The following is a 26,167-nucleotide window of genomic DNA, read 5'->3' as shown; positions in this document are numbered from 1 at the left end:
CTCTCTGTAATTCTTTTTATGTCTTTTGGTTCCCCTATATCTTCTATGTTTTTGCTTTTCTCCCCCCGCTTTTTTTTTTTAAGATTTTATTTATCGGGGCATCTGGGTGGCTCAGTGGGTTAAAGCCTCTGCCTTCGGCTCAGGTCATGATCCCAGGGTCCTGGGATCAAGCCCCACATTGGGCTCCCTGCTCAGCAGGGAGCCTGCTTCCTCCTCTCTCTCTCTGCCTGCCTCTCTGCCTACTTGTGATTTCAGTCTGTCAAATAAATAAATAAAATCTTTTAAAAAAAGATTTTATTTATCTATTTGAGAGAAAGAGAGAGAACAAGAGTGACAGAGGAGGAGAAGGGAGAAGCAAACTCCCTGCTGAGCAGAGAGCGCAAAGCAAAGCGGGGCTCAATCCCAGGACCCTGGGATCATGATCTGAGCCAAAGGCAGACACCTAACCGAACGAGCCACCCAGGTGCTCCTCTCCTCATTTTTAATCTTGTTATCATTTCCTCTGAGTTTTGAAACGATCTGGACTCTTAACTCACTCGGCACTCTGCAGGGTTTTTTTTCTTAATTTCGATATAATTAGCGAACAGTATATGTATTAGTTTCAGGTATACAAAATAGTGATTCAACAATTCTGTACCTCGCTGAGCATTCCTCACTGGTGTACTCAATCCCCTTCACCCATTTCACTTGGCACTTGCCGGGTTTTAATGGGCTGCTCACTGCATGCACTGTGCTTGGAGATCCATAAATGTGTTTCTCATTTCCAAGCTATCTTTCCTGACCTCAAGCAGTTCCCTTTTGATAACTGCTGACAAATTCCCACTGGGCAACAGCCTACCAGAACTTTATGAGAATTTCACATTTTAAACATCCTAAATTTTGTTTGCCTGTTTCTTGCAGCAACTTTTACCAGGGGGGCCTTATTTTGATTTTTCACAATTGGTCCCTTGTCATGGTAACAGCTGGAGGTTTGTGTATGTTTGGTGAGTTTTCTGCTTCCTTACTGTTTAACCTGTAGGGGAAATTGTGAGGTGACTACAGAAGAGATTCTATTGGGATATTTCAGGAGAAATGAAAAAAATCTAGATTTACCATAGTTATTCTTTGTAAGATTAGAAAGCCAGAAAAGTGTGAGATGTAGGGAGGAACTATAGAACTTTGTTTACATATCTTAGGGACCTACTTTCTGCTCTCCTAAAAAAAAAAAGAAAATAAAAAGAAAGAGGCATCTATATGCAACCTTCCTGTTCTCCTTCAGAACTCCCCGGGGGGTGGGGGGGATCCAACTCTAGCTTACGCTCACCCATTTCTATAAAAGGCACCATCTTTCTTTCAGTCAGTCAGTCAGGTTTGAGCCCTCAAAATAGCTTTGATTTTTTTTTTTTTTTAACCTTCTCTCATCCTCCACATTCAACTTTCCTGCCAAGGCATATAAAATCTAATTCTAAAAATCTTTTTTGCAGCGGTCCCCTCTTTGATTCCTACCACTTCTACTATAATTCAGGATTTTAGGGGCTTAGACACATGTAATATCTGTTAACTCATATTCTTATCTCCTAATTGGTCTTTCCAAAGTCTTGCCAGATTCATTTTCCTAAAAAGAAACACTCTCAGAGGGTCCCTCCCCTGCTCAGGAATACACAGTGCCCCCCTACCCCCCACTGTCTGCTGGATTCACTACAAGTAGGGCAGACTAGCATTTGAGACTTTCTATAATATCCCATTCACTGTTGTAAATATCCACAGGAAACAATATCAGGCAGCCAAATTCACAGACCTAGCTCTTCACTTATTGTACTTGATCCAACTGTACTGCACTCCTTTCTCCTGACCTCTTTCATTCCTATTCTATTGGTTTGTATGTCCCTTTAGCCACCCCCCAGAGTGCCACGATTGTGGCACTGTTTCCTGGCCAATGCCTTTGGGCCATCACCCCATGCCTGTGATTCTACAGGTGGCCTTCTCGGTGGCAACCCCAGGACCTCCTTTTGGTACCAGTCAAATCCCGCTTTCCAAATATCTCCTGCTGCAAGGCACCTTTCCATGTATTTACTGTGACTCCCCTAAGCCTCAGCTAAACTGGAAGGTGGGACAATGCTCATATTCATCCCATGCCTTTGCTCATACTGTTCCATTCACCTGAAACACATTCTCTCTTATCTCTACCGAAACAGTTTACCTTGCAAAAGCCCACCTCAAATTCTACATCCTCGGAGAAGTTTTGCCTGATGCCCCCAAATTGAATGGGATCTCCTCTCTGAACCTAATGGGATCTCATCTGTGCCCCTCCTATCACTGTCATATTCTGATAGCTATTACCACACTATTATAGTTATTTCTGTGTACGCCTTTCCATCTAGCATCCATGATTATAAAACAATGGTTTTATAATCATTGTCTCCTCCAACTGTCTGCCTTACATTAGTCCCCACACAGCAGAAGCTGACAAGAATTGGTTGTCAAATGTCTCTTGACTTTTATTTTGAGACTTCTGAATGCCATGTGGTCCACATTCTGAATTTCGGTATTCTTGCTATATACCAAAGAAGTAGGAGAACATGACAAAGAGTGGGCCAAGCACACTTTCCATCTTATTTATGAAAAAGGGAAAAATGAGGAGAAGTACTATTGATTCAGAACAATGTTCCATTCAGAGGTGGGCAGCGGGATAGCATGGGGACTTAAACGCTAGCTCTGGAGTCACATTGTCTGGGTTTGGCTCTCTGGAATCGCCTAGAATCCTGACTCTAACACCTACTAGCCCTGCGACGTTGGGCAAGTTAGCTAACCTCCCCGAATCTCAACTTCACAGCAGTAAAACAAGCTGCTGTTATTGTTCTTGTCGTATTTGCTGCTCGTAACATTGGGCCTAAGTAAAATGAGCTCTTTGGGGGGAGAAAAACTGAGAAATACGGCTTCATGATCCAGTGTTTTTAACCAAATTGCAAGGAGATTATAAACAGCAGCTATGAACCAAGGACACTTCTCTGGCCAAATGTCCACCCAGGCAAGAGTGGTCAGAGCACGCCAGTGTGACTATGCCCACTGGAGGCCTTTGCCTGCCGAGTGTGATTCAGGGCTCAGTTCCACTTACTATGTGACTTCACTTCACATCCATGAAATGGGCTGAAAATATCAAGAGCAATCGCTGCTTTCACTACACTGCTGGGCTATTGTGTACATGCCCATTTAAATAATACTTGTGAAAGTGCTTTGTACCATACACATACAGCACTACCTGGAAAACAGATACATTTCTGGAGTTTTACATATAGATTGGTAATGTTCTCATGCAAAACAGATTAAAATGGGAGAAATCCAGAATGAGTGAATTAAATGTTAATTCTATAAGAAAAATGAGTAAGGAATGCCCTCCCACCTAATCTGTCTTAAAAGTCAACTTGTTCCCACTGTCTTGTCTTAGAGACCTACTCATTTTTTGCCAGTGGACACAGCACCCTGTGTGACTCTGTGATGCACAACATAGAAGGGCATTTTCCCCTCCAGTGGGACACTTACCAAGCCCCTTCATGGCCTTCCTCAGGGTCTGGGCATCTTCAGTGGCACTGAATGACGAAGCAGCTTTGATGGTGCCTCCTTTGGCTGCCTGAGCACACAGAGAAAGATGTGACTGAGCGCCATCACCTCCTTCAACACCTACCAAGGGCCAGACACTATTCTAACTGCTGGGGATATGGCAGTGAGCATGAGAGAGGAGGCTCTCGCTCCCATGGAGCTGATGCTCTATTTAGGCAGACCTAAATAGGCCAACAAATGAAGACACACTTGGTGACCAGTGGTGGGAAGTGCTGAGGAGCAGACAGAGATGTCCCAGAGGGGCTGCTCTGAGCAGTGACATTTACGCTGAGATCTGAATGACATGAAGCAGCTGACCATGAAAAGATGGGGGTTGTGGGGTACAGTGGTGGTGGTGGTGATAGTGGTGTCACAGGCGGAGGAAATAGCCAAGGCAAGGGCCTGAGGCTGGACCTAGCTTGTATTCTAGGAGCAGGACAGAGGCCAGTGTGGCCCAAGTTGGTGTGGGAAAGGAGGACAGTGATAAGCTAAGTTCCACTACCACCTGTGCCATAATCTTGTTCTCTGCCACCACCCCTCCCCCAAGAAAGGAACTAATCAAACCTGAATCCAATCAAGCCCCTAGAGCCAAATACCAATGTACAGAAAATAGAAGAGAGAGGGAAATGTCAACCTACAGCCATAGGGTTGTAATCAGCAAAATCCAGACTGTGAGAAGCACTACTTGATGAATGATCTAGGTTCATTAAGAAATCAATTGCAAAGAGAATAAGAAAAGAGAGAGGGGCGCCTCGGTGGCTCAGTGGGTTAAAGCCTCTGCCTTCAGCTCAGGTCATGATCTCAGGGTCCTGGGATCGAGCCCCGCATCGGGCTCTCTGCTCAACGGGGAACCTGCTTCCTCCTCTCTCTCTGCCTGCCTCTCTGACTACTTGTAATCTCTCTCTATCAAATAAATAAATAAAATCTTTAAAAAGAAAAGAGAGAGATGGGGGGATTAATAGTTTAAAAGATATTTTAAAAGGTGTATCAATAATCATAATTTGGATCCTAAACCAACACTAGAAAAATAAGTTATGACACAACTGGAAATCTGAACACTGACTTGATATTTGATGACATTAAGGAACCAGCATTAACATTTTTAGGTATGATAATGGTCCTGTGCTTATCTTTTATTTTTAAGAGTTTTAATCTTATATAGATTGAAATGGTTTACAGGTGAGAGGATAAGGTGTCCGGAATTTGCCACAAAATAACACAAGTTGTGGGAATTAAGTGGAGATAAAGAAGAAACAGGGCTGACCATGAGTTAATAATTATTGGTAAGCACACAGGGATTCTTTTTAATACTCAGTCTACTTTCCGATATATTTATACTTTTCCATAATAAAAGTTTCAAAAATGAAAAAGGAAAAAAGAAAATCAGAGAGGTGGGCTGGGGCCAGAACAAGGCAGCCCTCACTGGGGTAAGGAGTTTGTAGTCTGTCCTAAGTGCAATCGGAAGCCACTGGCAGTTTAAGCAAGAGGATCAGGGGGTGTGATCTGATTTACATGTTAAAAAGATCTCTCTCGGGTTAAGCCTCTGCCTCCGGCTCAGGTCCTGATCTCAGGGTCCTGGGATCTAGCCCCATATCGAGCTCTCTGCTCAGTGGGGTGCCTGTTTCCCTCCTCTCTCTGTCTCTGCCTCTCTGCCTACTTGTGATCTCTCTCTCTCTCTGTCAAATAAATAAGTAAAATCTTTAAAAAAAAAAAAAAAATCTCTCAGGCTGCTGAAGGGAGAGGCAGAGACCAGTTGAGAATCTGGGGCAAGCCCCATGGATATGATATTAGACGAGGGTGACGTGAAACGGAAAGAAACAGGCAGGCACAGCACATGTTTTGGAACAAAGGCAACAGAACTTGCTGATGGACGGACATGGGAGATAAGGAAAGAAAAGAATCAAGTGTAACTCTGGATCTCTCCCCTGAGCAGCCAAGTGCAGAGTGATGTTATTTACCTAGATGGGGAAATCTAGAGAATTACCAGTTTTGGCATCAGGGCAACAGGGGCAGTGGGGAGTGGGATTTAGAAGTTCTATTTTCAAAATGTTAAGCTTGGGATGTCCATTAAACACTCAAGTGGAGTTGTCAAAAGGACAGCTGATTATAAAATATAAGTAGAAATCAAGTCAAGACACATCACCACTTGGCTGGTATTGGATGAAAAGACCTAGGGAGAAAGTGGTTTAAGAACAGGGGTCATAGGACAAGCTTGGGCCTCTCTAGTAGTAGAGGTCAAGCAGAAGAGAATCTAGAAAGGATGATGAAGAAAGATCAGTCCTTGGGGTGCCTAGGTGGCTCAGCTGGTTAAGTGTCTGCCTTCGGCTCAGGTCATGATCCCAGGATCCTGGGATCAAACCCCACGTCAGGCTCCCTGCTCAGGGGGGAGCCTGCTTTCCCTCTCTCACATCCCCTCCCCCTGCTTGTGTTCTCTCTCTCTCTCTCTCTCAAATAAATAAAGTCTTTAAGGAAGGAAGGAAGGAAGAAAGGAAGGAGAGATTGGTCCTTAAAGTAAAAGGAAAAACAGGATAGCATGTTGTCCAGAGGCTAAGGAAGGAGGGAGGGGTCAGTGCCTGCCAAAGGTAGTGGAAGAGGAGGACACAGAAGGGATGGTGAGATTTGGCAACGAGGTTTCTGGTGACCCTGACAAGAACTTTTACAGTGGAATGGAGGAAACTGAAACCTGACTGAGTAGGCAGAGGAGAAAATGGAAGTCATGAGGAGGAGAGAGCCACCCTAGACAACAGAGACGATGACTGGCATCACTAGAAATGATCAAATGTCTTAAAGAGGTACTCTGATGTGTACAAGGGATTAAAAATTAGTGAACATGAGGTGAAAGACCTGTACTCTGAGAACTATAAAACACTGATAAAAGAAACTGAAGATGACACAAACAAATGGAGAGGTATTCCATGTTCATGGATTGGGAGAACAAATATTGTTAAAATGTCCACACTACCCAAATTTTAAAAATTTACCCAGATTTAATGTAATTGCTATCAAAATACCAACATTTTTCACAGAACTAGAAAAAATAATGGTAGAATTTGTATGGAACCACAATAGATCCTGAATAGCCAAAGCAATCTTGAAAAAAAGAATAAAACTGGAGGTATCACCATCAGATTTCAAGATATACTATAAGCTGTAGTAATCAAAACAATATGGTACTGGCACAAAAATAGGCATATAGACCAATGGAACAGAATAGAGAGCCCAGAAATAAACCCATGATTTTACAGTTAATTGATCTTCAAGAAAGGATGCATGAATATGCAATGGGAAAAAGTCTCTTCAACAAATGGTGTTGGGAAAACTATCCAGCTACAATCAAAAGAATGAAACTGAGCCACTTTCTTACACCATACACAAAAATAAACTCAAAATGGACTAAAGACCTAAATGTGAGACCTGAAACCATAAAACCATAAAATTCCTAGAATGAAAACATAATCTCTTTGACATCAGAGGTAGAAACATTTTTCTAGATAGGTCTTAAAATGGAAGGGAAACAAAAGCAAAATTAAACTCCTGGGACTATACCAAAATGAAAAGCTTTTGCACAGTGAAGGAAACCACCAACAAAACAAAGAGACAACCCACTGAATGGGAGAAGATATTTTCCAAATGATATATCCGATAAGGGGTTAAGGTCCAGAATACATACATAATCTATTGTAGAGAGAAAAATGGAGTCTCTCATGTCAAGCAATGACACAAGCAGTTAAGGTACCGCAGCTACAAAGTATCAGCAGGACCAATGTCAGCTGACTCTCCAGAACTGATAAGAAGCAGAACCAGAGGAGGTCTGCAGAGCCCCAAAACTGATTAAATCCCTTTAAAAAGGGAAGGATTTTGGCAACTAACTGTCAGGTTCTTCAGACATGACCCTTCTATGTCTGACCACTTAAAAAAGGCAACTGCTGCCAAAGGCTCTGCCTGATGGACCTCCAAACAGAACTGAGATCCTTCACCGCTTGAATATCAGAAGCAGTGAGTGCCGAGTGCTGACCTGGACCAGACCGAGGCCTTAGCTCAACTGTGTGCCCACAGACTGACTTCATGTCTGGTTGCTTAACCTCCTACGCTCTTCTGTTAACTTGTTTGTTGTGTGGCTTGTCTTCTGTCCTGCTTTGTGTGCTGTACAAGAAGCCAAGTTTAATCACACATGAATTGTCATTGAGTTTGGAATCCTGAACCTGCTCTATCATTGTGATTTAACTTCGATTTATGATTGAATAAAGCTGACACTGTGGAAAGACACAACTTGTGTGCCTTCATTGCATGCTCATGACATTTATACAACTCTACATCAGAAAAACAAATATTCTAATTAAAAATGGGCAGAAGACGTGAACAGACATTTTTCTAAGAAGCCATCTGTATGGATGGACACAAGAAGATGCTCAACATCATTCATCATTAGGGAAATACAAATCAAAACCACAGTAAGATATCACCTCACACCTGTCAGAATGGCTAAAATCAAGAACACAAGAAACAACAAGTGTTGGCGAGGATGTGGAGAAAAAGGAACCCTCACTGCTGCTGGTAGGAAAGCAAACTGATGGATGCAGCTGCTGTGGAGGACAGTATGGAGATTCTTCAAAGTAAAAATAGAATTACCATATGGTTCAGTAATTCCACTATTGGGTATTCCAAAGAAAGCAAAAACACTAACTCAAAAGGATACATGCACCCCTATATTTACTGTAGCATCATTCAAAATAGCCAAAATATGAAATCAACCAAAGTGTCCATCCATATAGATGAACAGATAAAGAGGATGTGGTAGATCTAATATGATGGACTATTACTCAGCCATAAAAAAAGAAGGAGGGGCATCTGGGTGGCTCAGTTGGTTAAGCGTCTGCCTTCAGCTCAGGTCATGACCCCAGGGTCCTGGGATCAAGTCCCACAGCCGGCTCCCTGCTCAGCAGGAGTCTGCTTTTTCCTTTCCCTCTGCTTCTCTCCCCTCCCCTGCTCATGCTCAATCTCTCTCTCTCTCTCTCTGAAATAAATAAGCTTTAAAAATAAATAAATAGGGGCGCCTTGGTGGCTCAGTGGGTTAAAGCCTCTGCCTTCTTCGGCTCAGGTCATGATCCCAGGGTTCTGGGATCAAGCCCCGCATCGGGCTCTCTGCTTAGCAGGGAGCCTGCTTCCCCCTCTCTCTCTGCCTGCCTCTCTGCCTGCTTGTGATCTGTCTGTCAAATAAATAAATAAAATCTTTTAAAGATATATATTAAAAATAAAGAAAGAAAGAAAAAAGAATGAAATCTGGCTATTTGCAGCAACACAGATGGATCTAGAGAGTATTATGCTATATGGAATAAGTCAGTCAGAGAAATACAAATACCATATGTCACTCATATGTGGAATTTAAGAAATAAATAAATGAACAAAGAAAAAGAAGACAGGGACTCCTGGGTGGCTCAGTCGGTTAAGCTGCTGCCTTCGGCTCAGGTCATGATCCCAGGGTCCTGGGACTGAGTCCCGCATCAGGCTCCTTGCTCGGCTGGGAGCCTGCTTCTCTCTCTGCCTCTGCCTGCCACTCTGCCTGCTTGTGCGCTCGCTCTCTCTCTCTCTTTGATAAATAAATAAATAAATAAATAAATAAATAAAATCTTAAAAAAAAAAAAGAAAAACAGACTCTTAACTACAGAGAACAAACTGATGGTTACCAAAGGGGAGTGGGTAGGGATGTAGGAAACAGGTGATGGGGACCGAGAATACTCTTATTATGATAAGCACCGAATAATGTAAAGAGTTGTTGAATCACTATATTGTACACCTGAAACTAATGTCACACTGTGTGTTAACAATGCTGGAATTTTAAAAAGTAATAAATAAAAATTTAAAATGAGTGAACCTGATCCTGTCAAAATAAAAATCAAAAAATTAAAAACAGCAGGAAGCAAAACAGGCCAGTGACCAGTAGGGACCACTTCAGTTGGATTATGATTTAGAGATAATTTGCTGATTAAGATCAAGGTGCCCTGAATATTCTGAATATATCTACTGATTTACTAATACATGATTTATGTTGTGGGAGGTAGTGTAGAGAAATAAAGATAATGCAATATAAAAAATCTTTTGCCTGGGTGGCTCAGTCAGTCAAGCGTCTGCCTTCGGCTCAGTTCATGATCTCAGGGATCAAGCCCCGCTAAGTGGCGAGTCTGCTTCTCCCTCTCCCTCTGTGATCTCTCCTGCTTTCGCTCTCTCTCAAATAAATAAAATCTTAATAAATAAATAAATAATAGGCTCAGTTGGTTAGGCAGCCTGCTCTTGATTTCAGCTCAGGTCATGATCTCTGGGTCCTGGGATTGAACCCCATGTCAGGCTCCAGGTCTACTTAAGAATTCTCTATCCCTCTCCCTTTGCCCCTATCTTGCTCTCACTCTCTCCCAAATAAATAAAAAAATAAGTCTTTAAAAATAAATAAACAAGGGCGCCTGGGTGGCTCAGTGGGTTAAAGTCTCTGCCTTCGGCTCAGGTCATGATCTCAGGGTCCTGGGATCGAGCCCTACATCGGCCTCTCTGCTCAGCAGGGAGCCTGCTTCCCTTCCTCTCTCTCTGCCTGCCTCTGCCTATTTGTGATCTCTGACTGTCAAATAAATAAATTCTTAAAAAAACAAATAAACAAACATATAAATAAGTAGATGGGGAAATTCAGTGACAGGGCATAAAACACAGAATACTAAGGTAAAGCTGGGGGGTGGGAAGGAAACCAAAATGTAGACCTTAAGGGCCTGTACAGTTTTTAGCGGGAAGCCACAGGTTTCTCTGCCTAGAAGCCAAAGCAAGAGGGAATTGTAAAAAGTAATGAGATTCACTGTAAGAGGAAAAGAGTCCAGTTGCCCAAGAAATGCCCTGCTTTTCTTTGTACTGAGTTTACAGAGAGACAATCTGCATTATTAGAGCTCTTCTGGGCTCCCTGATTTAGCCGTAGAGGATAGAATCAAAATAGCTTTGGGTTGGTTTTTTTTTTAAAGATTTTATTTATTCATTTGAGAGGCACAGAGTGAGTGACAGAGAGAGAACAAGCTGGAGGAGGCACATAGGGAGAGGGAGAAGCAGGCTCCCTGCCGAGCAGAGAGCCCAACATGGGATTCCATCCGAGGACCCTGGGATCATGACCCAAGCTGAAGGCAGATGCCCAACTGACTGAGCCACCCAGGCGCCCCACTAGCTTTGATTTTAAATATATCTTCCCCTCTGTATCTGACACTAAGCATTATTATAGCCCTTCAGCCACCCATGTTTTGATATTCTGAATTCTGTTTTCTTGTCTTTTTTTTTTTAAGATTTTATTTATTTATCAGAGAGAGAGAGAGAGCACAAGCAGGCAGAGGCAGAGAGAGAAGCAGGCCCCCTGCCAAACAAGGAGCCCAATGTGGGACTCGATCCCAGGATCCTGAAATCATGACCCGAGCTGAAGGCAGCGGCTTAACCAACTGAGCTACTCAGGCGTCCCTGTTTTCTTGTCTTTAAAAATGACCTAACTGGTCACTAGAACTGTTCTACCTCATCTCCTTTCCCTTAGTTAATTTGTCAGGTGTCTGCCATTGTGGTGTGCATTTGATTGGCTAAGGTGGCACATGGGGAAGGATCTAAGTGACTTCTTGGCACCAGGAAGTCAATGGGGTTCAGACCAAGCTGATACCTTCCTCTGTTCACAGCTGGTACTATGTGCTTTCACAATGCTAGGGTTCACAAGCTGAGGATACGGTAAATTAAGGGCTCAGGTCACACAGTAGGTCTGTTTCTTCTGACTTTTCTGATAATGTCCTTTTTGGCAAATGGCGCTAGGATGTTACAGTGATGGGAGGAAACAGAACAGGGAGATGATATGAATTGTTGGAATGTGAGAAGGGTTTTATATCTTATATAAGCCTTGGTTGAAATGTACCCATAGACTTGTGCCCACAATCCAGAAAATCTAATATTCATGGACAGAATTCCATCTCCTCTACATGACTCTTGGGGTCACCAACACTATAAAGGGAATTCTAATATTGAGGGAAATTTCATCTGTGGGTCTTTGTGAAGGAGACACAGCAGGCTACAGTGCAAGGTAGTAAAGCTTAGTAGGGGGAACATGGATATTGGGAGTGGGACAGACCCAGCTTTGAATCTTGGCTTCAACCCTTTCTAGCTGGGTTGTCAATAGGGGGAGTTTCATTTTTCTCACCTGTACATAAGAATAATGATATCAACTCACAGACTTGGAATAACAAAGCAGATTAATATAACAAAGTATTTAGCACAGAATCAGGCAAACAGTAAACTCCAACACAAAAATTCAAACTCAGTAGCTATCATCATCATCGTAATTATTAACTATGACTTCAACAAGATCTCCACAATAAATATAAGAGTGAAGATTCTTGTATCTACTTCTTATAATATCTCCTAATGTAAGCCTATGGGGTAATGCCAAAGCAAAATCCAGAACAGAGCATTTGTACAGGTGGCAAAAGCAAAGTAGAATAGATTGAAGGCTCTCTGATGATTTAATTTCATGCAAGAATATAATATGGACCAACTAGATGATCAGAGGATTTTTATGCCCTTAGGGAAGCTCTCTAGGAAGAGACTTTGCTCAGTATGGCCCACATCAAGACCATCCAAAGGCCTCAGGCACAGAGAGTATGGGCCTTGTCAGATGCAAGCCCAGGCCTTCAACTCCTAGATACAGTCAGCATCTAGCACTTAGTCATGACCTTCTATGCACTTGACAGAGAAAAGTAGAATTCCATGACATTACCTTCCTTGGGTACTGTCACAGGTTGAACTGTAACCCCCCCCCCCAAAAGATATGCTGAAGTCCTAACCCCCAGGACTTCAGAATGTATCCTTTTTTTGGAAACAGGGTCATTGAAGATATAATTAATTACATTAAGATGAGGTCATCCTAATAAGACAGCACATGCAGACACAGACACACAGGGAGAACACGACATGACACTGAAGGCAGAGACTGCAGTTAAGCCTAAGACTGCCAGCAAACCCCCAGAAGCCAGGAAGAGGCAAGGAAGGAACCACCTACAGGTTGCAGAGGGATCCTGACCCTGCCAACACCTCGATTTTGAATTTCTGGCCCCCAGAAGAGTGAGACAACAAATTTCTATTATTTTAAGCTGCCCAGTTTGTGGGACTTTGTTACGGCAGCCCTAGGACATTAATACAGCTTCTTTCATTCTTTTCTTCTACTACGCCTCAATCGTAATAAGCAAACTGGTGATCTGCTGTCAAAATTCCCACTTGGCCTAACTTACACTATGAGACAGTTTTCTGAGGGAAATGTTTCACAGGGTTCTTTGGAGCTTTACTGCAAAATTTTGGTCGATGCCCAGACACTGCATTCAACTTTAACACAAACTGCATTGCTGAGGGACGCTATTGTGGGATTAAAATTAATATCTAACAAGACCAATCGATGGAGAGATATGCAAAGATGTGTCAGCTTATCAGTTACATTCTCAGTGATTCTTTCTTCCAGGAAAAAGATAAGCTCAGGGACCTTGTTCCTGGTAGCGCTGTGGTAACCTTATTGATCAAATTCCAGGGTGTAATGTACCATTATCTCTTCTGGGAAGGCAGGGGATTGTGTCCCAGGAAGGTTTCTTGTGGCAGCAGGCAAAGGGAACAGGGAGGATGTAGGAAAGAATAACAAAAATGAATGGCTAGAAAAAGGCATTAGATCACTAGTGATGAAATATTATTCCGTTATTAGAATAATCAGGAAGATAGTAAATGTCAAAAGTTGGAATATGATACAATGGAATACTGTAGGTTCACAACCCCCTCAGGAGCTTTCCTGGCTTCATGTGAAGCCGACCCCAGTAGGCGGAGGGCATGGGGAGATTGAAGAGAGACAGGCCACCCCACGTCGGTAGGTGGCAATTATAACAGTGGCAAAGGGAACTCACATACAAGGCTTGTCTTGAATGGCAGTGAGACAAACTGATTGCTGGACTCAACCTCGAGATCTTAAAAGTTTATAAAGACGCCCTAGATGGGCTCAGGCATGTACCCCATGATGCTGTCTTCAACCCCACATCACCATCTCAAGGTGAGGGACCAGACTCTGGAGCAGGAAAGGTAAGCAGAACTCATGTTCAAAGACAGGGGTGGGGGTGAGGAGCCTCCGACTGCCCAGGTCCAGGTAACCGGTCAGTCAGTGGTCACATCTTTTTTGATGACATTCCCCAACAAATACTAATCAGCAATAAAAAAAAGCCTGAAGGAACAAACTGCTGAAACTCACAGCAACATGGACAGATTGCCAAAAATATAATGCTCAGTGAAAAAAGCCAGACACACAAGAGTACATACTCTATGGTCCCATTGATAGGATGTTCTAGAACAGGCAAACTAATCTATGGTAATGACAATCAGAACAGTGGTTGTATTTCTGGGATGGAGTGGGGAGCAGAGAGAGGACTGACCTGGAAGAGGCATAAAGGAACTTCCTAGAGTGAGGAAATGTTCTATCTTGATAGAGGAGTAGGTCACATGGCCCATAGGTTTGTCAAAACTCATCTACCAGTAACCTTAAGAGTGATGCATTTCACTATATATAAATTAAACATCTATTTTAAAAAATACTCTAAGTACTTGACTACAATAACTTTTAAAACTTTTTTTTGGAGGGCGCCTGAGTGGCTCAGTGGGTTAAAGCCTCTGCCTTCAGCTCAGGTCATGATCCCAGGGTCCTGGGATCGAGCCCCGCATCGGGCTCTCTGCTCTGCAGGGAGCCTGCTTCCTCCTCTCTCTCTGCCTACTTGTGATCTCTGTCTGTCAAATAGATAAATGAGATCTTTAAAAAACAAAACAAAACAAAACTTTTTTTTGGAGATTTTATTTATTTGAGAGAGAGAAGATGGGAGAGGGGAGGGTCAGAGGAAGAAGCAGACTACCCATCAAGCAGGGAGCCCGATGTGGGACTCAATCCAGGGACTCCAGGATCATGACCTGAGCCAAGGCAGCTGCTTAACCAACTGAGCCACCCAGGCACCCAAAACATGTTTTCATTTTAGAAATGTATCATATGGTCATTGTAGAGATTTGGAAAATTAAAAAAAAAAAAAAAGAAGAAGAAGAAAATTAAAACACCCAGAACTCCACCATCTAGAATAAATGATTTTAATATGGCACAAAATATAATATAAACATGTTAGCAAAGCCAAGATTAGAGTGAATATATAACCGTTTTTTACACTTTTATTACTACTATTTAAAAATCATTATACATGTGAGTACGGTATAAAATAAAATGATGGAAAACAATTGGGAATTACAATATTGTGACTATTTTATGTTTTTCTTCCCCTTTAAAAATGTCCTTTATCTGTCCAATAAGTAACAGTGGTGATGGAAAAACAGGTATTAGGAGGAAAGATGAGAGCAACTGAGGTATTTTCCTTGAAAGGAGAGCACAGCAAAGGGTCACCAGGTTATAGGTTTCACATGTGAGAAGCCTGTGAGCTTGTTGCAGACAGGAAGACCGTCGCAATGATTTTGAGTCCCCAGAGCCAAGTACTATATCTGACACAAAGCTGGAACACTGTAAACATTTCTGAATAAATGTTCTCCGTGTCTAGGGAGAATCAAGAAGAAATGAATTTTAAAGTAAAGCATGGATATTTAGAGCAGATATGAGTAAGGTTTTGACTGTCATGGATGATAAAGAAAATTCTAGAATGTCTAGTGTAAGACAATGTTAAGAGTATATTACTATTTGTTCAAGATAGTTTATACCTCCATCTTCCTAGAGGAGGCCATTTAGAGCTGGAAGGATCTCCAGTTCCTTTCCAGGTATAAGATTGTATTTCTATTATTCCTTCCAAGAAGACCAGGGATCAGAATCACCTGTCAGTTCAGATACATTATTTGGGTGGGAGAAGGGGAGCAGATGGCCAGCCTCAGGTACAGCCTGTTTGTAGCTAAGAGGCTCAGCTTCCACCTCAACACTGAACTTCATGGAACTCCCAAAGGGATCCAATTCCCTGCCTGTCCCAAAGATGAGATAATCAAGCTCTGAGGAGTCCAATCACGGCCAAAAACAGGAGGCAGATGACAAGCCCATATGGCCAGCAAACACCCTTCTAAATGAGCCTCCAATGATGTTACACCAAAATGCGGCTGGCACTTGTTTCACAATGGTAGGACCTGTGGGACTTCTGGATGTTAGAAGGACTCCAAGGACTCTCTTGTTGAATTAATTTTCAGGGTCAGGTTATTCACCATCCCTGAAAGAAATGAAAATGGCTTGGGGAAAAAAAACACACAAAAAAACAACACAACTGCCTTTTCATTTCCTCCTTTCTCCCCTCTATTAAGCAAACAACTCTCTGTAAAGTCAACAGTCCTGAATACACATCCTGTACCTGTCCGTGGCTGGCACCAGGTAGGGCGAGGCACTCCCCAACTTACCATGGCCGGGACTCTCTATCAAGATCAGAGTTCAGTCACGGGAGCAGAAGTTCCTCTGTGATAAAAGCAGAGGGGAAATTACTGTGATGAGAGATGCGTCATTAAAATCATTAATCAAGATAACTTGTAGTCTGTAGAAGTTAAACAATTAGGAAATGACACCCACTGTCCTGGAAAGGCCAGCTATTGATTGGCCAAAAATACAAAGGCCGGGTTAATAATTAAAGAGAAACTGGTCAAGCAAGCCAAGTTCATTACTCCAACAGAATACTTTCCCACCTGCTCTTCGGTCTGGAGATACACATTGTGGAAATGGTTCCTATTGTTTGCTAGGATGCAGTACATTGCTTGTTGTCAAGGTAAACCTGGATTCTGAACAGTGAGCTCTAGTGGAACAGAAGAAGTGCCTTCTTGGAGAGAAAAGATAATGCAACCCCATTATGGAAAAGTACGGCTAACCAGCCCGCGCTCTGAGTGTGTGCACATGCGTCTGCGTGCACACGCGCGCGTGTGTGTGTGCGTGTGTGCGTGTGGCTGGTACCCAGCCAGCATGAGACTTGTCATCTACAGATGACCCACTCTCACTGCCACCATCTTGGGATGCACAAGTGCTTCTTCCCTCAAAGTGCAGCCTTAAACACTCAGCTTTGTCTTCCGTTCTCTTCAGCAAGGATGCTCGATCATCGCACATGTACTCAGTCACTCAGAATGCAAGGAAGCCTTGACTCTGGGCCAGGACTCTTGGCCTCATGATTGACAGGCAGGCCTCTGAGGGACAGGCCAACTGACTTCCTGTTTCCATATTGAAGTCCTACGGAAAAGGCTGTTTTCCTAAGCATTTTGTTAGCTCCTTGATACTCAAAAGAATCATCCTGGAACCAGAAGCATGGGCATCCCCTGGGAGCAGTCTCAGGACCCCACCCCAGACCTACTGCCAGAGTCTGCATTTTAACAAGAATCCCCCCAAATTTGTCTGCATAGTTGTTTGAAAATCACTGGCCGAGGCCACCCTACCAAGCAGCACTTTTCAATTACACCTAAGAATTACGAAATCCTCTCCACTTTATTACCAGCTGAGTCAGTCTGCTCACATTCATTCCATCTCCCAGCTGTCCTGAGGCTCAGCTCCATTCTTCCTTGTCTCCCATCACCCACTGCAGACTTGCCTTATGACCACATGGGGGTCAATCCCTTCCTGAGGGAAAGGCCAACTTGTTCTGGGGCACAGCCTGAGCAAGGGTGGGGAATGAGCAGTGGCCTCAGGGACAATGAGGAGACGAGGCTGCCAGGGCAGAGGGCTCATTTCAGGGAAGGCTCAGAGATAAGGTTAGAAAAGCAGGTAGGAAACTTATAGGCAAGGCCTTGTATGCCCAGCTGAGGAGTGTGACTTGATACTGTAGATAATGAGAAAATACTGGGAAGGTTTTGATTTTTGCAGAGAAATGATATAACAAAAGACACGCTCCCTTCCACAGGACGCTATTGCACAGAACAGACAGGAGTGAGAAACAGGGGGTCAGGAAGGCTTGAGAAAGCATTAAGGAACAGACAGAGGCAGAGACCTAGGTGGGGCGTGGCCCCTGGAATAGGATATACATAGGAAATATCTGGAAGGAATTCTTTGCTAGATTTAGTGGCTCACGGACTGTAGGGACTTATTCACTCAATCACCCGATATTCAAAAGGTACCTCTATATTCCAGGCACTGTTCGAGTCAACAGAGATAATAGAGTGAGTGAGACAGAGAACAGGACTTCAAGGAGCTTACAGTCCACTAGGAAAGGCAGACAACAAATAAATCAATAAATAAGATGATTTCAGGATGAGTAAGGTGAAAATATGAAAGGACCAATGCTATGGAACAGGAATTAGCAAACTACAGCTCATGGCCAAATCCTTTTTTTTTTTTTTTTTTTTTTTGGTATGGCCTACAAGTTAAGAATGCTTTATACATTTTCAGTGATTGGCAAAAAGTCAAAAGAACATTATTTCATGAACATGAACATTATATAAAATTCAAATTTCAGTGTTCATAAATAAACACTCCTTGGAGCTTGGTTATACCCATTTGTTTACATATTATCTGTCACTGCTTTCATACTACAACAGCAGAACTGAGTGGTTGGGACAGACCACATGACTCACAGAGCCGAAGATACTTAATATCTGGTCCTTCACAGAAGAAATTTGTTGAATCCTGGTTTGGAAGATGATGTGATCAGGTTACTGCGACAGAGTTAGCCTGGACAGGGTGGCAAGGAGAAGACATCTGAGCTAAGACCTGAATGAGAAGAGGCTAGCTATTCAGTGCTGGAGGAGAATTACTGAAGGCAGAAGGAACAGTTAAAGCAAAGGCCCTGAGGCAGTGATGAATTTACTGTGTTTGAGGAATGAACAACCACATCATGAACAAGGGCCAGAGTGGCATGAGATGGGGTTGGAGTAGGGTCAAGACTATCCGTGGAAGCAGGAAGGGGTATGTCTCATTTGCCGAGAATGTGCTAGGGGAAGCCAAGAGCAGGGCTCTTTGAGACTTAGCCACGACTTTGTTTGGAGGCCCTGTTTCACATCATATAAATGATCAAAATGTGCCAATATCCCTCATTAAGAGTAATTTATATGTGAGTTGGATTGAGTTTCTGCCAACTGGTGGACCACCTAGCAGACCCGGCTTTAAGGAGCAAGGGCCCTCCCTTTGTTTCTATATAGTTTTGGAATACGGTAATCCTTCCTTATCTGTGGTTTTCATCAATTGCGATCCAGAAGCAGGCAATTCTCCTTCTGAAATCAGGTCAGTGGTGGCCTAACACTACCTCAAACACCTACATCATTCACCTAACTTCATCTCATCACACAGACATTTCGTCATGCCACATCATCACAAGAAGAAGGGTAACTACAGGGGTGCCTGGGTGGCTCAGTTGGTTAAGCATCTGCCTTCAGTATAGGTCATGATCCCAGGATCCCAGGATTGAGTCCCACATCAGGCTCCTAGCTCAGCAGAGACCCTACTTCTTCCTCTCCCTCTGCCCCTACCCGTTTGTGCTCTCTCACACTTCTCTCTCTTGAGTAAATAAATAAAATCTTTTTTAAAAAAGGGGGAGGCTAACTACAGTACAGTAAGGTATTTTGAGAGAGAGGGATGCCTGGGTGGCTCAGCTGTTAGGAGTCTGCCTTCGGCTCAGGTCATGATCTCAGGGTCCTGGGATCGAGCCTTGCATCAGGCTCCCTGCTCAGCGGGAAGCCTGCTTCTCCCTCTCCCACTCCCCCTGCTTGTGTTCCCTCTCTCTGTCAAAAAATAAATAAAATCTTGGGAAAAAAAGATATTTTGAGAGAGAGACCACATTCATGTAACTTTTATTATATCATTAGAATTATTTTATTATTAGTTCTTGTTGTTAATCTCTTACTGTGCCTAATTTATAAATTAAACTTTATCATAGGTATGTATGTGTAGGAAAAAACAGTATAAATAGGGTTCCATTCTACCTGCAGTTTCAGGCATCTGTTGGGGGCTCCTGGAACGTATACCCCACAGATAAGGGGGAAATGCTGTAGATGACAACAACAAGTAAGGAGGCAGGGAAGAGTAACATCTCCCCCAAAAGCCAGCCTTTAATATAAATTCTTCCAATCCTCCTGACCACATCAAGAGGTGGAAAAAAACGCTTGAGTGAAATCTTCTGGAAATACTGAGAGCCATTATTCAAAGAGCTAGAAATAATTTACTAAAGGGAAAAAAATGTATCATACTTGAACACAGGGTGCTTTTAGCCAGACAATCTATTTTGAAACTTGGACAGCACTCAGCTGAAGTCCGTTTATATAGAGGCAGCTGTTGTATATTTGTTATTTACTAGCACGAAACAAGTTTCTCAGTAGATTATAGAAATGAAGGCAGGAAACAGTACCCCTCGATTCTTTCATCAGATGCCAGCTAATACATGTAAAGTTAACCCATGCTCATGCTTACTGGCCCAGTGTCTGGTGCCTAGTAAGGAGCAAGGATGGGTGGGGAGTGGAAAGGAGGGAAGGAATCACTTGGACCACCTCCTGGGACAGAACTGTCACAGGAAGGCACTGGTGGTTCAGTGGTAGAATTCTCACCCCCCAGAACTGCCACAGAATTGCCACCTCCCAGAACTGCTGCTTCTTAACTGCCCCAAATGAGCAGCTCCCAAAGAATGCCACGCCCTTCTTCTGGAAGCTCAAACTCTAAAGTCCTCCCACGTTCTCCTCCAGCCTGAAGAGCCAAGGACTCTTTATAGGAACACTTTTCTGCCTCAGCTTCCTGGATCCATTCATTCTTCCTCTCTAAAGGCCAGCCTACAAGCCCATAAACTGAACAATATCACCGGGTTCATAATGACTCAGACTTTGTGTTAGGGTTTCCAAAGCTTCTTGGCTGCTCACAGGTGGGGCAAACGAATTAGCAACTGTACCCCAGTTTTAGGAAAAAGGGAAACCCACTCAGGTCTGGGCATGGCTCAGATGACCTTAAAAGCATCAGGGGCTCTTCAAGATGGGAAGATGAAGACTGAAGGGCCCGTATGGTTCTGCAGTCTGGGGGGGGGGGTGGACGGCAGCTTCTTCATATATCTGAGCTCTACGAGCAGGGTTCATACTAGGGCTCCTGAAAATGTTAAGCCATTGTTTTAGAGCGACTGGAAGAAAGCTGGGAACGCAACATAAGAGATGGACCCCGAGAGCAGCTCTTTAGAACATGCGAAGTTATTAAATAAGTTCAACTTATTTCAGTTAAGATTACAAAAATCTGCAGAAGTAATTTATGATGGAGTCATAAAGAAAAAAATCAGATACGTCGAGAACAGATCCGTATAGTTTTCTGCTTGGGTGTACAAGAGGGTAATTTTTACACCATTCCACAAACTGCCCTATTGTAACACTGCTAGAAATGCCCTCATGCAGGAAGTTCCTTATGTCCTTATGGCAGACACAAGGAACAAGGAAATCCTATTTCGTGTGATATTTCAGGAGGCCAGATATGGAGTGCGGTGGATTCCTCCCCACTGAGGCCAGAATTTGGAAAGCAGGCAAATTAGATCATTTCCTGCGCATTAGACTAGTAAAATCAGCAAATAACCATCAAAACAAAGATATGCAAATTCAATTTCAATGAGAAAGAATGGCTCCTGACCTAAGGCCACTTTGCTGAAACTATTAGCATATTGAAAGAAAGATGGTGTCCAAGCTCCACACAAAATTCTCAGAGATGCTTACTTTGAAATATTCATCAAAGCCCAGTCCTACGGAAAGGGTGGCTTGGCCCTAGAGACAATGGTCCACGATCAGATACTTCCCACAGCTGTGTTATCTATCTAATACCCTTTTGTTCTGATTCTGTGATTGCCAAGCAACAGTTGGACTGGTTTGGCTTCCCACGTGGACCTGTCTTCAAAGTCTGGAGCACAAGGATTTTTGTCTCAGTAACAATTACATTTCTTTCTTTTCTTTTCTTTAAGATTTTATTTGTTTATTTGAGATAGAGAGCACAAGTGGGGATGGGGAGAGGCAGAAGGAGAGAGAGAAGCAAGCTCCCTGCCAAGCAGGGAGCCCCATGTGGGACTTGATCCCAGGACCCTGGGATCACGACCAAAGCCGAAGGCAGATGCTTAACCGACTGAGCCACCCAGGCATCCCATATATTTCTCAATGTAATAAAGATATTATCATAAATAAAATCTTAAAAAAAAAAAAAGGGCGCCTGGGTAGCTCAGTGGGTTAAGCATCTGCCTTCAGCTCAGGTCATGGTCTCAGGGTCCTGGGATCGAGTCCCGAATCGGGCTTTCTGCTCAGCAGGGAGCCTGCTTCCCTCTCTCCCTCTGCCTGCCTCTCTGCCTACCTGTGATCTCTCTCTGTCAGATAAATAAAATCTTTTTTTTAAAAAAAAAAAGATACTATCAGGATGTGTGTGTTGCATTTGAGGGCATGTGTGCGGTGAGCCTGTAGATGTGAACCCATCCTTGAGAGCTGAACCCCTTCTTAGTGTGCTGATGAATGCAATTTCTCTGGTCCTGCTGGATGTGGCACCACATTGAATTCACCCCAAGTACTGGATTTCCCCCTTGAGACACCCCGTAACTTGGCCACCTCCATCCAGAATCATCACACTGACCCAGGTCCAGGAGGGGCAACCAGAATGTTCATTAGGAAGGGATCTGCAGTCCTTGTGGCACATTCCTACTGAATCCCTCTCTTCCCTGGAAGATCACATGTGAGTGAGTCACTCACCATTTTACTTTGGTACATGGTTTCATTTTACATCCCACGGGATGACAAATTTAAACTTCTAGCCTGTGGATTTGCGGAGGGTGTGCCGGACCCCACCTAAGCACTGACGGCTTTCAAAACTGTCTACGAAATAGGAAAATGAATGCAACCCTTTTTTCCTTGGAGCTTAGATCCTTCAAAAAGTAAAGAAAGTTTTGTTGCCATGATGGGGTTTGCATCTGGAGAAGTAAGCATTTCCAAACATTTAATCAAAGGCAAAGTATGTCAGCCAAAGGAAGGCAGACAAATTTGGAAACCTGGATGTTAAGAATCTTAGGGAAGTGGGGAGCTTGGGTGGCTCAGTGGGTTAAAGCCTTTGCCTTGGGCTCAGGTCATGATCTCAGGGTCCTGGGATCGAGCCCCGCATCGGGCTCTCTGCTCAGCAGGGAGCCTGCTTCCCTTCCTCTCTCTCTCTGCCTGCTTCTCTGCCTACTTGTGATCTCTGTCAAATAAATAAAATCTTTAAAAAAAAAAAAAGAATCTTAGGGAAGAATGTATTCCAGCACGGCACCTGACAAGCAACTGATTAACAGTGTTTTGTCTAGCTTTTAGCCACTTATTCACAGCATGGTGGGGGACAATCATAATAATTTCAATCCACAAATAATTTTAAAACACCCGTTTTACATACAATTTAAACCATCCCCACTCCTCTGTCACTGCCACATCATGCCAAAGTTTTTTTCTCTACTCAAAGGATTCCTTTGTCCAAAAGGCAGGGGGAAGGAGGGAAGGTACATTTATTAAGTACTCCTCTACATTATCTTAATTAATCTACCCAATAACGTTTGGAGTCACAACTACTACTTCCACTTTGCAAACCAGTGGGATGATATAATAATGAAAGCTGACTATGGTGAGTTCTCCGAGATAAGATTAGAAAAATTAAAAGACAGCTGAGGTGGTCTAAATGCTTGCTGAGCGAGGGACTGGGTCCCGTACTCTCAGTTCAACGCCTCCCTTGTTAGACGTCTCTGTACTTCACATGATACCTCGGTTCCCCAGGCACAAGCTTCGAGTAGGGCACACTCAAAGCATATTGTAATAAGCTTTTTTTTTTTAGGGTTTTTTTAAAATTTTTAATTTATTTTCAGCGTAACAGTATTCATTGTTTTTTCACCACACCCAGTGCTCCATGCAATCTGTGCCCTCCCTAATACCCACCACCTGGTTCCCCCAACCTCCCACCCCCCGCCCCTTCAAAACCCTCAGGTTGTTTTTCAGAGTCTGTAGTCTCTCATGGTTCACCTCCCCTCCCAATTTCCCTCAACTCCCTTCTCCTCTCCATCTACCCTTGTCCTCTATATTATTTGTTATGCTCCACAAATAAGTGAAACCATATGATACTTGACTCTCTCTGTTTGACTTATTTCACTCAGCATAATCTCTTCCAGTCCTGTCCATGTTGCTACAAAAGTTGGGTATTCATCCTTTCTGATGGAGGTATAATACTCCATAGTGTATATGGACCACATCTTCCTTATCCATTCATCCGTTGAAGGGCATCTTGGTTCTTTCCACAGTTTGGCGACCGTGGCCATTGCTGCTATAAACATTGGGGTACAGATGGCCCTTCTTTTCACTACATCTGTATCTTTGGGGTAAATACCCAGTAGTGCAATTGCAGGGTCATAGGGAAGCTCTATTTTTAACTTCTTGAGGAATCTCCACACTGTTCTCCAAAGTGGCTGCACCAGCTTGCATTCCCACCAACAGTGTAAGAGGGTTCCCCTTTCTCCACATCCTCTCCAACACACGTTGTTTCCTGTCTTGCTAATTTTGGCCATTCTAACTGGTGTAAGGTGGTATCTCAATGTGGTTTTGATTTGAATCTCCCTGATGGCTAGTGATGATGAACATTTTTTCATGTGTCTGATAGCCATTTGTATGTCTTCATTGGAGACATGTCTGTTCATATCTTCTGCCTATTTTTTAATATGATTTTAAATGTGTAGCTACCCGCCCTGGTTTCTCTGGGCACTGTATGCAGGTGCACAGAACAGTGCTTCGGGTTTTCCTAAGTGATGCCCTTCCTTGTTATCTGAGCAACTCCCAGTACCACATGTGGACTGGAGGTGGCATTCTCATTGGCTGGCCTTTTGTTGGTAGCAGCGTTTTGTTTTGTTTTGTTTTGTTTTGTTTAACTCTTCTGCCTGTTAACCGCAAACAAACTGTTTGGATTCCCCTCCTCTCAGGACAGTGACCATGGAAACAAGAAGCTAATGTAATGGGCATGCTGGTCATTGCTCACAATCATGGGACTGACGGGACAGTTTCACTGACATTTCATGCACATTTGTTCATTTATTCATTCAACATGATCAGAATGCCTGCCCCATGCCAGGTACCATTTTATTTATTTATACCTTAATTTCCACCTATCCACCCTTCATCCAGAGAATATCTGCTATGCTCTGTCTGTTCAAGAGTAGTCTATCACTGGGGCGCCTGAGTGGCTCAGTTGTTAGGTATCTGCCTTTGGCTCAGGTCATGATCGCAGGGTCCTGGGTTTGAGCCCCACATCGGGCTCCCTGCTCAGCGGGAAGCCTGCTTCTCCCTCTCCCACTCCCCCTGCTTCTGTTCCCTCTCTCACTCTCTCTCTCTGTCAAATAAATAAATAAATAAAATCTTAAAAAAGAAAGAGTAGTCTATCATTTAAAAAAGAACTCTTGGGGATGCCTGCGTAGCTCTCTTGGTTAAGTGTCTGCCTTCAGCTGAGGTCATAATCTCATGGTCCCGGAATCGAGTCCTGCATCAGGCTCCCTGCTCAGTGGGGATACTGCTTCTCCCTCTGCCTGCCACTCCCCCTGCTTGTGTTCTCTCTCTCTCTGACAAATAAATAAAATCTTTTAAAAAAAGGAAAGAAAAGAAAAAGAAAAAGAAATCTTGGAGGCTGCTAGAGATAAGTCTGTTGAACTTGCTTCTCATTGCAAGGATCCTCTACCAAACCTTCCCGAATGGTCACCTCCAGTCTTTAGTCATCCTCCTCTGGTCGTGGGGCTCATCCTCCATGGGGCAGGTTCTGCCACCGCTGGGTAGCTCAGCATCAGGAAAGCTAGCCTTGCATTCCTTGCTCTGTACACTGGAGCCACAGAGACTTAATTTGTGGGTAAATATTTGTTAACCACTTATTGTACTGAGCGCCTGGGTGCTTTCATCCATATGGTATCATTTGCCCTTCCCCTGTCCAGTGAATGAGGTCTGATAACGTAAGTTTAGAAAAGTTAAGCACAGTACCCAAGGTCACTCCAGTAGGAGGTGGCAGGAGCAGTTTTTTTACATGTCTGTCTGACTCTAGAGACCTTTATATTATACTAGGGCAAATGCATGCATGTGTCCATGTGTATACAGGCAGGTGACAACACTAGGAGCTCTTAGGGTAAAAATGGAATAAATACTGTAAACTGTCACATTTTTGCTGAGCTAGATGCATTCTTGTTCTTTGAATCTTTTATGAGCTGGGTGCAAAACAAAATCAAACAAAACAAAACCACGACAAAAATGTTCCTCTCCCAGACTTATCGGGCAGAAAGTGGCTACACTTCTGCAGTCAGCTCCCAACCCAAAGTGTTGAATACAAGCCTACTGGCTGTCTGAAGAGAAAGTCCATTTCATTTTTCTTTTTTTTTTAAGATCTATTTATTTGAGAGAGAGAGAGAGAGAGCACGAGCTGGTGAGTCGGGGGGAGAGGGAGAGAATCTTTTAAGTAGACTTCCTGTCAGCAGGGAGCCCCCTGACGTGGGGCCCCATGCGGTGCCATCAGGACCAATCCCACCACCCATGAGATCACAACCTGAGCTGAAACCAAGAGCTGGGTGCCCAAAGAACTAAGCCACCCAGGCACCCCATGGAGAGAAAG

The 26,167-nt window shown here is 43.4% G+C and overlaps 1 protein-coding gene across 1 annotated transcript in view; it reads right to left on the bottom strand.

Moving 5' to 3' along the window:
• The window catches only part of ANXA4 (annexin A4), a 75,011-nt gene that overhangs the window by 25,652 nt on the left and 23,192 nt on the right, over positions 1–26,167 (bottom strand). The window contains exons 2-3 of the mRNA XM_080814841.1: positions 16,018–16,072; positions 3,520–3,607 (exon numbers count right to left, since the gene is read on the bottom strand). Coding sequence (XP_080670967.1) covers positions 3,520–3,607; positions 16,018–16,020 — 91 coding nt within the window. The 5' untranslated portion in view covers positions 16,021–16,072. The remainder of the gene's footprint in view (positions 1–3,519; positions 3,608–16,017; positions 16,073–26,167) is intronic.

This window comes from Martes martes (genome assembly GCF_963455335.1).
Source record: "Martes martes genome assembly, chromosome: 9".
Lineage (NCBI taxonomy): Eukaryota > Metazoa > Chordata > Mammalia > Carnivora > Mustelidae > Martes > Martes martes.
This window is presented reverse-complemented; position numbering and strand designations above follow the sequence as displayed.